At 41.4% G+C, this 11,619-nt stretch overlaps 1 protein-coding gene across 13 annotated transcripts in view; it reads left to right on the top strand.

The window, feature by feature from the left end:
* Nucleotides 1-1,316: 1,316 nt before the first annotated feature.
* fgfr3 (fibroblast growth factor receptor 3) overlaps nucleotides 1,317-11,619 on the top strand; it is an 81,880-nt gene continuing 71,577 nt past the window's right edge. For all 13 annotated transcript variants that reach the window (XM_032546979.1, XM_032546977.1, XM_032546976.1 and 10 more), the window contains exons 1-2: nucleotides 1,317-1,788; nucleotides 8,703-8,926. In XM_032546979.1, coding sequence (XP_032402870.1) covers nucleotides 8,779-8,926 — 148 coding nt within the window. In that variant the 5' untranslated portion in view covers nucleotides 1,317-1,788; nucleotides 8,703-8,778. The remainder of the gene's footprint in view (nucleotides 1,789-8,702; nucleotides 8,927-11,619) is intronic.

Below are 11,619 nucleotides of genomic sequence, written 5' to 3'. Positions count from 1 at the left end.
AAAAATGATTTTTTTTGTTGTTTTATTTCATCATGAGTTAAATATCCTTAGATAATGTCATTATTATAACAGTAAAATGAAACATATGTAATGGTTTTCAGCCATTATTCTGTAAAGTATTTTTCCAGCTTTCACAAATTTAATTTGCTCCTTTTTTTAACCTTTAGAAATATTTCTAAGCAGATAAACGGGTTGTTTTGTTGGATCAAACCCAAAACAACCAGCAGCCCCCCAGCCAGAGCCAGGCATGATATGCGGCAGATAACAGCTCGGGGCTCTGAGGCTTGGAGGGAAAGTTTCTTGAGTGAAAGAAGAAGAGCGTGGGAGGCGCTTCATCCCTCAGACCTCTTCATCACTTCATGCCCTCAGCGGAGCCGCGAGGGGGTCCGAGGCGGACAACCCAACTCTTTTTAACGGTCCTGCCCTCCGGCGTATGCACGTGCGTCCCGCTGAAAGCGAGAGGCGTCGCGAGCGCGAGAATCGTCAAAACCCGCAAGCACACGCCGACATCGACCTGTTCCCTTTTCAAAGTTAAAGGGAATAAATAATTGCCCATCTTGACACCCTGAAAAGGGATTCTATAGATGACTTCATTATTTATTTATTTATTTATTTATTTATTTATTTATTTATCTTAAGAGTAGTTTCACATTTTTTTATATACAGAGATTCTTTCAATCAGAAACATATCGCACTAGGTAGAGCAACAAAAATATTGCATAGTTAACATTAAAAATGTAATTATTTAAAGAGTACAACAAAATGTTTTGAGTGTTAATGTATAAGGTATAGCTATTATGGAACAATATGGAAATATACGTAACTATACGCATGTTCCGATCTATTCAAGCACCTGAATAGACTCTGTTGTAAACCACCGTTGGTCTGGTTGTGTGTTTAGTTTACTTATCGCCTTTAACAGGTTTTCTTCCATGTTTTTTTCTGGAATTTTGCTCCATAAAATAAAATAAAGCTATCTAAAAGAAACCGCGAAATAAGTGGGACAACATATATGAATGGATAAGTATAATTTCACTATGTCCAATGGAGAAAAATCTCCCTGAAAACCAGAAATACGCGATAAAACATTGTCCTTTGGGCGGACGATTTTCTAGAAGCAGCCGAAACCTTTTTTGTTTGTTTGTTTTACTATACCTGGACTCTGAATTTCGTTTAACACTTCAGTCGGGGGGAAAAAATCGAGCCAAGATATTTAGCGAAACTAATTTATTTTGAAAGTACCCAACGGAAGTGCCGCACGTGTCTGAACCGAGCCGGCTTTACAGCAACACCTTGCAAACTCCCCACTACTTGACAGAGGAGCAGGCGGCGGAGACTCGCCAGTCGGGAGTTGAGTGTTCAGTGGCGACGGAGCGCGCGAGAGTCATTCTGTCTGAAGAGAAGCGGAGGAGTCGCGTTCAACTCTCCTCGAGCGCGCTTTCCCAGTCTTCCAGTCCGTTGCACGCGCGGGAGGAGATGAGCGTATTTTGGACCGTTTGGACTGTGTGAGAAGCAGCAGCGCGTGGAGCCGAGCTGGATGTAGTGGAGGACAAGCTGCTGGCTGTGGCAGCGGCGCAGCGCGAGCTGCACTTTCAGTCAAGTCGCGAGGAGTGTTTCGGACGGCTCCGTGGCGGGTTTTGTGTGTATTTTGAAAACGACAGAAACTGACAACAGTTGGGTGGATTTTCCTAAAGTTTCCTGGTCAGTAGAGGTTGGTTTTCTTCTCATGAACGCTGCGGGACATCTGGAACCTGAAGGCTGAGTTTCTGTCAAAACTGACTCGTTTAGGTAAGATTTGTTACGGTTGTTATTATTAGTAGGAGTATGCTGTTATTATTTACAGGTAGACTAGCTGAACACTGCTTCGCCTCTCTGTGTTGGGTTTGTGACAGGTTGGAGCTCTTAGTGTTTCACTGCGCTATTCCGATTCCAACTTGAATTTACGGGATCAAAGCTGCACAAACGGCGCAGAGGCTGCGGCTCAATCTTATCGCAGTCCGTGCGCATTTTGTGCGTCATTATATTCTCATGTCCGCTTGGTTCGGTGGACGAGATTCGGACACCCTTCTGATGGTGGTTTATGTTTCCAGGAAAAATTGACCCGGGGTTTCGAAAATAACACACATTCGAATGCATTGTCTCGTTTATGTTGATCGGGTTGAGCTAAAGCGTTTCTTTTAGGGAAAACGCACGAACCGCGAATATATGGGGAATGTGGCTGAAGTTTAATTATGCAGGTATAGACTCCAATTAGGAGACGTCTTTAATTATCTTTATGTGTGCGTTAAAAGATTGGTTCAGCTTCTGTTTGTGATAAATAAATCATGCATTTGTGAAATAGAAAATTATAGTGATTGTTTTCAGAAAGTGTACAGCGCCATGGCATCCTCCACTGGGTGGGTGAAGCTGTCTCCTCTCTGCAGCGGTGACGTCTTCCCGGGCCCCCCTCCTCTTTCATATTCTCCGATTTTCCTTGATCCAAGTTTCTCCAGAAAGCTGCAATTCCCCCCCGCCCCCCCGTTTTTCCATCTCTTACATGTAAGGTTTCTTTCCCCCCCCCCCCCCCCCCCCCCCGACAGCAACACAAACACTAATAAAACTATTTGTTAGAATTTCACCAACAACTCTGCTGTAACTGTTTGCTCTTATTTAATTCTGGTAGATTTTAGGCGATATGTTTTTTTTGTTTGTTTGTTGTTTTTTTTAACTTAGCAGCTAAATTACATTTAAAATTGCTCTAGTTTTCCAAACGTTCAGATAGAAGAGTTAAATTCTGGCTATTTAAAAAAAAAAATTGTAATCAACTGAATTAATTTATTTCTCCAAAGTTCTAATTGTTTCTTCTTTACAGACTTAAACGTGTGTGGGAAGGTGGAAAAAAGAACAGTAAACAGTATTTGTCACGTTATGTTTTAATATTCAACTGGAAGCAGAAAGCCTGCTGAATCAACAGTTTGACAGCCTATATTTAACTCTTTTTTTATGTACAGAATCATCTTCCTCGACGTGTTTTTCAGACATTACGAGCTCGGATCAATCAACAAGTTTCACAGCTGCAGAAATGACTGCGCACAGCAAAGTTATCTGGATGCTCAGAATCCCTGGTTTCACACTGACTCCTGCTGGAGCCTCAATAAGGACCAACAAGAACCTGAGCTCCTTATGTTAAAAATGTTTTTAAAAATGTTAAAAAAGAGATAAAAAATGGGCACTGGTTTCGATAAGAGGTCTAAAATGTAACTAAAGCAGTATTAGTTGTGCTGCAGTTTGCATTTAAATAAGTTTATGTCAACATTTCTGGGTAGAGTTTGTAAGTTTAACAGCAAAAAAAAAAGAAGAAGAAGAAGAAGTGCTTAAACGAGGGTACAACCAATTTCTAAAAAGCTTCCTTCCTGTGCAGATGAGTTAAATTCTGACCGTTTTTGATCGCTCTTCCTGTCTGGTTTTTAATGGCATGTTTAAGAAGAATGTGTTGGTCATTAGGGAATCAAATGTTACTGAAACAATGGTGAACGTATTAAATCTGTGTCAGTCGCAGCTAAACTGTGCCGTTTATTGGCAACGGTTCAGTTTGACTTAAGAGTTTGACTTAAAAAGCTGGATGCAAGCTGAGATTCGTGCTTCAGCACAAAACCTTCTCAATCGTAAGCCAACTTTTCCAAAGTTAATACTTGCAACCCAACGTGAGCGGACTGAACTTGACTGAATTCGACTGGAATCCTGATCAGGATTTCTTGTCTAAATAAACCTCAGCCCCTACTGAGCGTTATATTTACAAACTAAAATTCAGTGGCTTCAAAAAATCAGATTTTATAGTGCAGGCTTCTGGACTGGATGGTTCTGACCACTCGGTCTGGCTCACGGTCCTGGCAAAGCCCAGAAAATGACTGGACTCCATAACAAACCTGGATGCTGCAGCTGGAACGGATAATGACTGATTAACTGATTGTGTAAATGAATTTCACGTATCGACCCGAGGAATGCCGCCCACCGGTTTACTCAGGCACATTTCGCTTCCAAATGTGAAACTTATTGCCTCTTTTTGTTGCCGGGATTGCTTTCAGTCACTCATTTAGCTCGTGGTAATGGCGCTTCATCGTTTCTTGCTTTCTATTTATGAATTAGATGGCTTCAATGTTTCTTATTATAAGGAAAACGGCTGGTATCTGTCGCGTTTGCACACTAAAACCAAGAGCTGTGACAGAATTTCAGCAATTTTATTGAACTGACACCTTATAATATATATGCATGCATTTTTTATATATATTACAGCTACAAATTCAATGTATTTTTCATCTGGATTCTACGTGGCAGAGCATCGCAAAGCGGTAAATAGCTGTGAAATAGAAGGAAAATAAAATCCAAATTAAAAAAAAAAAAGAAAATCTGAAAAGTGTGTAGTGCATTTGCATTCTTGTGCAGCCTTTGCAAAGTAGCTCAAGTTCATGAATAGCTTCTGTAAGCACCAGTTTCTGATTCTTGTCACAGGTTGTCGATAGGTGTTAGGTTCGGACTTTGATTAGGCCGTTGTAAACATGTCTGTTTAAATCTCCTGGGATTGGTCAGTGTTCAGCTCTGTTCTTCTTCTGATCAGCTGAAACAAATCAGCCCCACGGCATGGTACTGCCACTACCATTTCTCAGTATAGTTTCAGGGTGCGTTTTCCATCACTTGAGTTTTGCAACTAAATTCATATTCATGAAAAATATAAATATGGTCACTTTCCTAAAGTAATGGGCTGAGTCATTCGTTGCTAAACGAATGACGTTTTTTGCAAAAAAAAACAAAAAACTTTTGGCAAAAAAAAAAAAAGCGGCTTGGAACATTATTTTAGTGACAACATGACGGGGTGTGTGTGTGTGTGCTGGCGTGGGGTGTGTGTGTGTGTGTGTGAGGCAGCATAGTTTATAGGAGTGTTTATTGAGCCGCTGTGATTTAGTTAGTTGACGTCCTGTTCATTCTTCGTTGTGTGTGGGTGTGGGTGTGTGTGTGTGTGTGTGTGTGTGGGGGGGGGTGAACATGTAGGTGTGTGTCAGCCTGAGGTGAGCCTGAATCTCCTCAGTCGGAGGTCTCTGTGCAGCCTGAAGCAGAAAGCACACACACACGCACACACTCCCCCTGCCTCTCAGCTGATCAATATCTCTTGTCGCTGAAGCCTGGCGCTCTGATGTGGAGCTGTCTGAGTGGTTGGAGAAGCGACAGGTCAGGAAGGCGAGTGTTCATGACACAAAGCAGTTCTGATGTGAGGCTGATTCTGGTCTTTTTGGAACCTTGAAGCTTCATTTTCACTCCAAACGCCTCTTCAGCTGATGACTCCTGCCCAACTATTGGGTTTTCCTCCTGCTCTGGAGAAGTGTGACTCTGTTGAATTGATTCGCATTAAAGAGGTGGAGGAGGCGGTGGTGGGTAGTAGTGACGGAGTTCTGAACAGTTCTCAAAGCCCCTTTTCTGCCCCTGAGCTTTAACAGTGAAAATAGTTCTGCACGATTAATGTTCATGTTTTATTCACCGCTCTGGTTCTGTTTGTCTTTCCACGCTTTAAGACAATATTAGCGTAACAACTCCTTTTGAACTCCTCGCTGAGATCTAGTTTCAATAGAAGTTGATGAGTTTATCAGTAAAGATGCACCAATCAGGCCGGTATGGATTTCCGATTTTTTTATTTTTTCAAAGTTTTAGGGGGTTTTCTACCATGTTTCACATGCTGCACTTTCTTTTAAAAGAGGATTGATTTATTAAATAGGGGAAAGAAAACAACTTCTTTTTTTTTTACATTTGACCTGCCGGTCAACGTTCAGAGCTGAGAAAGAAAAAGCCAGCTCCCTGTCCGGTTGTTGCGTCTCTGTTTGTCTCGTAACGGTTGGTGAGAAGTTCCTCTGTAGTCAAAAGAAGACTTAAAGCAGACGCTCCTCTTCCAGGGAACAAGGATTTGTCTCAACTTAACGCCATCTGTCACGCGCAACACTTGCTTTCTCCTCCACGTCTTCATCTAAACTACCTCCGTTAATCAGAGCTCAATCAGAGCTGTTACTGCCTCACATGGCTGAGAGGCTGCCACGCAACTTGTCCAAACAGATCTCTGAAGTCACGGCGAATGTATATGTAAAGAAAAGCTAAGATTATTCAATTTTTATTATTGCAGCGTGGATGTTTCTGTGCTTGCCAAAGCGAACAAAAGCAGCGGCGTTTAGTGGCGCACGCGGGGTCTTATCACAAACCGACGATGGGCTTTGAGGGGAGAAGGAGAGGTGTGGAGAATATGAAAGGCTGCGGGATGTGCAAGCATGAAAGGTGTAGTGCTTAGATTAGGACGGTGTGTGTGTGTGGGTGTTCGGTGTGTGTCTTGTTAAGTGGTCTAAGTTGGTGTTTTCTGTGCAGAAAACTGATAAAATTCAACCAAAGTCTCACAGTTTGTGCTGAATAAGGAATGTGTTCCTCTGCAGGGAAAGAAAAACAGCGCGCTTAGGAGGAAAGACAACACAAGCTTTTTTCTGGACTGTGTGTGTGTGTGTAGAAAACACTCCTGCGTGTGCGCACCAAAGTGTTGGTGTGTCTTTATGAGACTTTGTGGCTTTTCTTTGCTGATTCAAGTGATGCTCAGTAGAAAGGTTGGTGTCCGTTTTTAACAAGGGAAATACAAAAGCAATTCCAGCACCTTGTAAAACGTATTCACACCTCTGGACCTTCTCCACTGTTGCTCATAATTGTGAAGTGGGAGGAAAACAATTCAGGGTTTTCTTCTGTGTCTGTAAACATCAATTACCAAGTCTTGCTCAATTCTCAATTGCAATTTAGCTCTGGACTTTGACTGAGCCATTCTGAACCGTTCACATGTTTCAATCCAAAACATTAAGTCCAGTTTAACTCTGGCTGGAAGGTGAACTTCCTCCTGGTCTCAGTTTTTTGTAGGTTTTCCTCCATTCAGCTTTTGTGGTGGAAGCCCAGCATCCCCACAGCATTATGTTGCCGCCACCATGTTTCACAGTGCGCTCAAACACAGCATTTTCATAAGCCAAAGAGTAATATTTGGATTCAGTCGGAGCAGACCACTTTCTTTCATGCGTCTGCTTGTTCTTCTACATAGCAAAAAGGAAACTTTCTGCTTTAAAAAGTTTCCTGTTTAAAGGGAACGATTTCATTTCCTATTTAAAGAGACCTTTAAATAGTACTCCTTCATTCTTTCCTTTAAAAGCAGATTTCTTTTTGCTATTCTTCACGATGTGGAAAACTTTAAATGAATATGTTTGCAAAACACTTAAACAATGATGTAGAACTGATAAATATAAAACGAAATTAGGAATGCACAATATTAGTATTGGTATTGGCTGATTTCTTTTGGGGGGATTTTTTTTTAATACATTGGTATCAGTTTGATAAGTAAAACTGGACTGATATTAATAACCCATATTTATTAATATCTTGTGGCTGTTTGTATTTCCGGAGGAGGAGCAGAAGGGATTGGTCAGGGGGCTTCGGTTTGGTCAATAAAACGAAAACAAACGCGCAAGTTTAGCGCTAGCGGGAGGAATGTCTATTGTTTTTTTACCAAAGTCATAAGAGAAAACCTAAAATTGCTCAAATCTGACGCCACTTTACTTTCATTAACATTTTGCGAAGAAGGAAGTTGCGCTCATGTCTGTTTCTGAGGTATTCATGTTGTTTCCTCCAGTTGTTCTTGCTGCAGCACCACCACAGGCGAGGAGGGGAACAGGTTTTTTAAAAGGTTTGGTTTGTTTGACACAGTACAGTGTGAAAAATGGCCCCCAGTCAAACAGAGTCTACCGGAGTGTGAGGTGAGGAAACAGCCTAGCCTAGCGAAATATTTAGCTGTTAACTTGGAAACCGTCTTGAATGAAAATGCAACACATATTTAAATCACACAGAAAATAAATGTTTTCTAATTTTTAACACAACAGACTAAAACATCTCTGTTGCACCTCTCTGTTCTGTACTTGCAGTCTTGTCATAAAACATGTGAGAACCAGTAGTCTAGAGCATTCTAAGCATGGAGGGAGACCAGCTAAGGTTAAAGCTACCGGTGGTAGTAAGACTGCTCGGACTGGGCGGTTTGTACTTTGCTTTTTTTGGGCACTTCACTCAGAGCGTTCGGTACATTCCAGCCTCTCCCCGCTTAGACAAACAGAGGGCAGAGCTCTTCATCATCCCGCTCTGTACCTGCCGTGTCTCTGCCTCCCTCCTGCTTATCACACTTAACTCACACTGACTTCTAAACTTGGGTATTAATGCTGGACGAGCCACAGATTCTTATCAATCAGCTGCCAGACAACGGAGAGGAATTTCCCCCAAGCAGGAGCGGAGTCCTGCGAATGGTTATTTAGCTTCAAAAATACACAAATCCGCTCTCTTAGCGCAGTTTTGAAGATGACTTAATAAACCCGTTTTGTAAGTTTTTTTGGGGGTGTTTTTTTTGTCTGAGTCGAATCTTTGCTAACCCACCTCAGCAGTCAGAAGTGCCGCAAGAGCAAAACAGCGAGGAGGGATTTCCACTCTAATCTTGAAAATCTGTACAGAATGTTATGTCAAAATATTGGATGGCGCGTACAGAGCCCGCGGCGTTTCTCCAGCTTTTGGTTCGACGTGATGTTGATTTCTCTCGCAACGAACACCCAGACGTCTGAACGGCTTGATTTTCTGACTCCATGTTTGTCGTTTTCCTTTTTCTCTCTCTTTTTTTTTTAAAGGTCGGAGGCGGGAAGTGGTCGGACCCTCTTTTGTCTGCGGCCGGCGTTCAGCGAGACAGCATGCGGATGGTGGAGGATGGGCCCTGAGTTGGAGTCGGTCCGTGCTGCTCTGCGTCGGGCCCCTCCGTCCAGAGGAATGACGGCTGTGTGGTGCTCACTCTGGCTCTCCCTCCTGCTGCCGCTCTGCGTCTCACCGGCCAGGCTGCCCACCGCTCAGCCCACAGGTAGGATACGGGGCCCCGCCCTCTGTTATCTCTGGTACCACTGATGGAGCTGTTTAGAAAACAAGCAGAAAAACACAAATCTACATTTTAGTTGCTGCTTTTGCTAAGATGAGTGGCTTGTCTGAATTGCTAACATTGGAGGTCAGGGTTTCCCCCAGAAAACTTGCTAAGCCTGGTCACCAGTGGCCCACCCACATGTTGTTGTGTTAATATTAAAAGTTGGCTGGAAACATATATGCTCTCTCATCAGTCTCACTGCGCTCTCAGGGCAAACCTCTATAAGTTGCACTTTTACAGGTTTGCGTTGAGCGAGCCAAGCAAGCGCTGAGGCTTTTATTCTTGTTACTGGTTACTGGTACGTAAATAAAATCTTAAAAAACTTTTCAAATAAACAAGTGTTTAGCCTGGTGGGGTTTGTAAAGCCTGGTGACCTGCCAGGCTTATAATACACTGGGCAAAACATATAGCTGTTGACTTTTTGTCACATCACAACCACAAATTTCAGTGTCGTTTATTTGTCCCCATGGTGAAACATGGTGGTGGCAGCATCATGTTGTGAGTATGAAGCCCTATGAGAGCAACTGTCACTTTCTTCACAGCCTGTCAAGGTCCAGATGTAAAACTCATTAAGAATCTGTGACAAGTGAAACGCGCTCCATCCGTAACACAAGGCAAGGCAACTTTATTTATACAGCACCTCTCAGCCCAAGCCAATTCGAAGTTCTTGTACAAGAAAGTTAAAAACAACATAAAACAAGAAGATAGTAATAAAAAAAATCAAGCAGATTAAAAGTGGACAAAGTAAACATTAAAAATTTTAAATATAGTCAATGAATAGAATTAAAAAATTTAAGAACACGCAACTTCAAATAAGAAGGTTTTTAAGCTTGTTTTACATAAACTGAAGGTAGGGGCAGTCTTACAATGAGCAGGACGTTTATTCCAGAGCGCTGGAGCATAAAAACTAAAAGCTGCTTCACCATGTTTAGTTCTGACTCTCGGAATAGTTAGTAGGTTTAATTCTGTTGATCTTAAAGGTCTGAGTGGTATATAAGGTTGAAGAAGATCAGAAATGTAGTCTGGGTTTTTATTACAAAGTGCTTTGTAAACTGTTAAGGAGATTTTAAATTCTACGGATTTAATTTGACAAATTGGGCTAAAACTTAAGAGGTTTCCAGGGCTTGAAACGATTAATCAGATTAATCGTGATAAATTGGTTATTGAAATAATCATCACCTAGTTTAGAAGTCGATTTATTGTTAACTGGAGTATACGGGCTCAAAGAAAGTCAATTTGCTTTAAGAACAACACACTCTGAGCAGCAAACAAGTCAAAACTGTACAAACATTTTAGGCAATTAAATTTGTATTTTTTTATTTTTAAGAAATTAATAGTTATTTGTTTATTCACATCTTTCAATGTATTTCTAACATTTCATAAAAAAGTTTAAATGGTTAAATGAAAAAATATGCATGATGTGATTTTTTTTAACCTGATTAATTGATTAATCATGATAAAAATCTAATATTCTATTGATTATGTTAATGAAATAAATAATGGTTAGTTGCAGTCATTAGTGCATTCTTGTAACACGTTTTTTGATTGTTTAATGTGACAAAAGGGGGACACTCACAGAGGTGTGAATACTTTGCAGCCATTCTGAATGTTAAGTTTTTGGACACTTCACACTGAGCAGCTTCTTCATCCCCGTCACATCTCAGCGCTGCGCCAACTTCAAATAAACAAAAATGTTTCAGAAGACATTTATTGTTTATGTAAATGTGTTCTTCTTTTTGATTCCCCCAGCGGGATTTAATTGGACTGTTTTTGGTTTGCTGAGCTCAGTGTGATTTCTTTCTTCTTCTTTTTTTTTTTTTCCTCTTTGTTCTCGAGGCGCAGACATTGCCCAGAGATCAATCCAAAGTAAACGTCAACTGTGTTTTCTTTAATCTCTCCATATTGCGCAAAAAAGCCCCAAACAGAGCGCTGTAATCTTTTCTCTTTTTTTTCCTGAGGCATTAGCCAAGAGTTATTTTTTCCCTCCTTCCCGCACCCCTTACCCCTTCTCTCTCATTCTCTCTTCTCTTTATTTTCTTCTCTTTAAGTCAAAAGCCATTTGAAGCAATCTTTTGACACTCTTCACATGCTGCAGTTGCATTTAGAAAGATGAGGGCTTGTGTGTTTTCTGGAGAGGATCCAGATTTGTCTTTCCCACTTTGTTCACGTGTGTGTAGGAACACGTCGGGGCTATCTTCCAGATAACGCGGCTCACAGGAGGGGACGTGGGTTGCATCTAATATGCTTTCATAATGTGTGTGTGTGTGTGTGTGTGTGTGTGATTGCGGAGTGAAAATCCTGACAGAGCGAGCTTTAGAAATATGATGTCATCTGAGGAATTTCATCACTACAAATGAAACGAGTAAAAAGCTGCTTGGGGCCTCTGACCTCATGATCAGCCCCAATGATACGACAGAGCTGCTGTGATTCTGTGCATCTGCTGGTAAATCACGTTGGGCGTGGTCTTGTTTCTGCTTTTTCTTTTTTTCTTTTTTTAACTGCTTCATATTTTTGCAGAAATGCAGCAGAGACTCTGGGAAGTAGTTTCACGTTGCTGCTGGTTCGACACATGATGTGTGATGGTTCAGTTGACCTGATATGGATGAAAGTGTGTTTTCTGATGAAATGATGGGACT

Source organism: Xiphophorus hellerii, chromosome 19 (genome assembly GCF_003331165.1).
Source record: "Xiphophorus hellerii strain 12219 chromosome 19, Xiphophorus_hellerii-4.1, whole genome shotgun sequence".
Lineage (NCBI taxonomy): Eukaryota > Metazoa > Chordata > Actinopteri > Cyprinodontiformes > Poeciliidae > Xiphophorus > Xiphophorus hellerii.
The sequence above is the reverse complement of the archived record's forward strand: the minus strand, read 5'-3'. Positions and strand labels throughout refer to the sequence as shown.